The sequence below is a fragment of the Lactuca virosa genome, chromosome 2 (genome assembly GCF_052849685.1).
Source record: "Lactuca virosa cultivar CGN04683 chromosome 2, Lactuca_virosa_CGN04683_v6, whole genome shotgun sequence".
NCBI lineage: Eukaryota > Viridiplantae > Streptophyta > Magnoliopsida > Asterales > Asteraceae > Lactuca > Lactuca virosa.
In genome coordinates, this window is record NC_136427.1 from 130,246,092 (window position 1) to 130,249,931 (window position 3,840).

The window sequence follows — 3,840 nt, forward strand, 5'->3', positions numbered from 1 at the left end:
CAGTTAAAGGAATTTTTTGGGAGACTTGTAGGGCGTATACAGTTGATGCTTTTGATGCTGCCATGGAAATTATAAAAAAGACAAAAGAACCGGTATAGGAATACTTAAAAAGTATAAATCCTGAAACTTGGTCTAGGGCACATTTTAGAGGGAACCGATACAATCTTATGCCGTCCAACAGTGCGGAGTCTATAAATGCATTATCTTGACACGCACGTAAGGTGCCGATACTTATTTTGATCGATTTTTTTCGTGCAACAATGCCACAATGGTGGTTTCAAAGACGTAACTTTGCAGGTATTAAGTTTTAATATTAATGTTTTTTTATATTTTATTGATCTTAACTGTGTAATTTTGTCTATTTTTTAAGCGGAAGCAACAACAACACTCACCCCTTGGGCCGATGATATTGTAAAAGAAAACAAAAAATATTTTAGTAATTGGCATGTTCGCATGATCTCAACTACTATATGCGAGGTCAAAAAGGGGGAACAAAATGTGATTGTTGTTTTCCAACAAATGATATGTACCTGTAGGCATTGGCAACTTGATGGCATACCTTGTGGTCATGTCATAAGAGCGTTAACAGTCAACAATTACCAAGACTGCTCGAAGTTTGCATTAAATTCTTACTATACTGAAACAGTGAGGAGAATGTATGAGGAATCAGTAAACCCTTTGCCAAAGCGATCTGAATGGGAGATCCTCGATGATTTGATGATTGTTAAGCCACCTATAATGGATAAACGTCAGCCAGGCAGGTCAAGAAACACAAACCGCATTCCATCCCAAGGCGAGGGTCCAATTAGAAAAGAGTGTTCTACATGTGGTCAAGTAGGACACACGAGAAACAGTTGTTCTGGAAGGGTGTCCGGCAGTGGAGCACGTGGCACGAGAATTTCTACTACAAAAACGACATTTAATATTAGTGGTTCTTCGACTTGGTCACAAAGCTATGACGCCGATTTTGATATAAAACAACCTTAAATCGAAGACTTGTTAAGTTATTATGTACTGTAATGTTTTTATTAAATCTTATAAGATGTTGTTATGCTTTCATATTTTAATTTAGTTTGCAGATTATAACAACAAATGAAGCTTAAAGGTAAACAAACATGTTAATTTAAAAAAAAAACACCAAACCCAACTCATGATAATGTTACAAGAATTTTTTAACTAATTATTAAACTTAGGGAACTGCAATGGGTACTTCTCTTTCTCGATTGTTATATAATCATCCCTAATTCTCATTTTATCTTCTAAACGATCATTTTGCACCCGAAGCTGTATCATCTTCGTGTCCTTGTCAGAATCCATTTTTCAGTCATTTTGATTGTCTTCTTAGTCTTTTTATCCATTCTTGATGCTCTTTGATTTTCTTTATATTGAGGCTTATCCATTCTTGAGCTTGTTTGCATTCCGATGCAATAACATTACGACGTTCACTGAGAAGTCGGGATGACTCTTTATCCTGTTTTTGTTTTTCTTCAGCATTTTTCAATTCTTCAAAATTTTCATCCGACATATATGGGCCTGCTGAAGAGGGTGTAAAAAAACGGTCAACTAGATCACAGTAGTAACAATCTACTTCGTTGCTTGAGCAAATTTCGAACTTTTCGGAGGAGCTCATAATAAAGTCGAGATTTTATTTATTATTTGTAATAAGAAAATGGTGGTATAAGTCGTATTTATACATACTAGTAATCTCCAAATCATAGTCCAAATGCAACCATTTTCGTAATCAGAGTTGTAATTCATAGTAAAACTTTGAAATGACTACACATTAATGACAATTCACTGTAGTAACCTGCAAATCGTAGTCAAATTTCAAAATGACAACACATAAATGACATGATAAGTCACTGCAATAACCTCCAAATCATAGTCCAAATGTAACCATTTCGTAGTCAGAATTGTTAACTCCTCTTTTTATTATTATAAATACATGTTTAAGCTCTATGAAACGAAAACCCATATCATCTATGTGAGAACAAGATCAATGCGCATGGACAAGGTTTAAGAACTCAAACCTTTGAATGAATGCTTAAAATCAATGTCTGCTTGCTAATAGATGTTCTAGTCAAGTCTGGAAAGACCAGGCAACTCTAAGTTAATGTATTCAACAAATGATCAAGACATAAATGATGAGTGAGAATAAATGATCAAGGTAAAGCTAATAAATGAAGAACAATAATGTTTTGAAAGAACTTAGTATGAATGCCAAAAGTGACTAAAAAGATCCGTTGTTGACTTGTATTGAATGCTCCTATATATAGGAGTGAATGTTACAGCGAATTAACCCAAGTGTTTACATAGGACTGGACAAAAGAGATTAATCTGACATTCTGATTATCCAAATACAACTATAGACTAAATCCTATGAAACGTTACATCAAATACTAGACAAAAGTAATTAATTCACAAAAGACAAAACATTGATGTTCCGGATCAGCATACATTCCGGACATGAGGATCAGCTCCGGAATGCCTTGCATCTTCTCTCCTTCTTACTTGGTCCGGACAGGTTCCGGTCCACTCTTTATTTCAGAATCCACACACTTCTTAATATGGAGTTAGGATTGCTAGAGGTTCACTTTTAGGTTCCAACAATCTCCCCCTAAGTGAACTTAGCAATCCAGTAAGCTTAGTTCATTTCTTCCTTGAGGATGGTGTAGGCTCTAAACAACCATTCTCGCACCACAATGTACCATGCCAACTGACTTACAAACTTTGCCTTGACCTGTTCCGGAGCATCAGACTTGGACGCCCGGGAAATTAACTTGTTCAGAGCTTTGGTCGGAACCAGGTGTTGGTCAAGGACTCGGAAGAAGTCCTTCTTGTTAGTTCTTCTGGTGGTGTAGACAAACCCTAGAATCGGTTCTTCAATCGAACCATATGCAAGAATTTCAGCTTCCGGAAGAACGAAGTCGATTTTAGCAACAAATTGTTCTGTTCCGTAGAGGTGTGCAAGCTCGTAGTCACATCAACAGAACTCAACAACATAATCTTTTAGAAAGCTGAGAGTTGCGTGGTAAGCACCCATACTGATGTCATCCTTTTGATTTTCTCTGAAGTAAGCAGCTAGGGTGAGGATTTCGTTCGGATTCACTGAAGGAAAATTTGCATCAGTGACGGTCCGTGGATTTGGCTTGTTCCGGAGGAGGTGGAAACGGAATAAGGGACAGTTCAACTCAAATTTCACCAATATTTTTCTTCTGAAGCCTTGAACTTTGGTGATCCTCTTCCTTGTCCACACTTCCTTGAGGGGTTGAGCGTTCTTAGCATATAAGGTCTTGAGCCTTTCTCGCTCTGTCCGGATGATTACTTTCGGATCGTCTGATGGATGAAGAGGAGCAAACTTCGTGTAGAATTTGTTGTAAGGAGAGAGAGGAAGATCGAGCTGATTGAAGTCATTTGTGGGAAGTTTGTAGTAGAGGCACGGAACAATTTCCTGAGCCTGAAGAATGCCTTCACAACAAAGAGGGGAAATGCCACGCATCGGACCAGGATTGTCTTTTAGGGCTTGGATCTGGATGCTTTCCTCTAATGCCTGATTGATTTTCTCCTGAGACCATCCACGTTTGTGCTTGAGAGGAGGTCCGGAGTGAAGGATTTATTGTTCGATAGTCATTGGTTTCTTCCCTTTGTCTTTTTCTAGAGCATCTATAACCAGCTTCATATTCTCATCAATCGTGAATACCGGAGATGGAGTTGGAAGAGGTTCTTCCGGAATTTCATCAGGGATCCGGAGGGGAGAGCCCTGGTCGATTGGAGCGATTATTGGTTCCGGAATGGAAAGCTGAACTGAAGGAGTGGCTCGGAAGGCTTGAGCGGTCAAAA

General features: G+C 38.3%; 1 protein-coding gene across 1 annotated transcript; it reads left to right on the forward strand.

The window, feature by feature from the left end:
* Nucleotides 1–260: 260 nt before the first annotated feature.
* LOC145157757 (uncharacterized) lies at nucleotides 261–987 on the forward strand. The gene is made up of 2 exons (XM_079076754.1): nucleotides 261–297; nucleotides 371–987. The coding sequence occupies exons 1-2, from the start codon at nucleotides 261–263 to the stop codon at nucleotides 985–987; spliced, it is 654 nt and encodes a 217-aa protein (XP_078932880.1).
* Nucleotides 988–3,840: the final 2,853 nt, after the last annotated feature.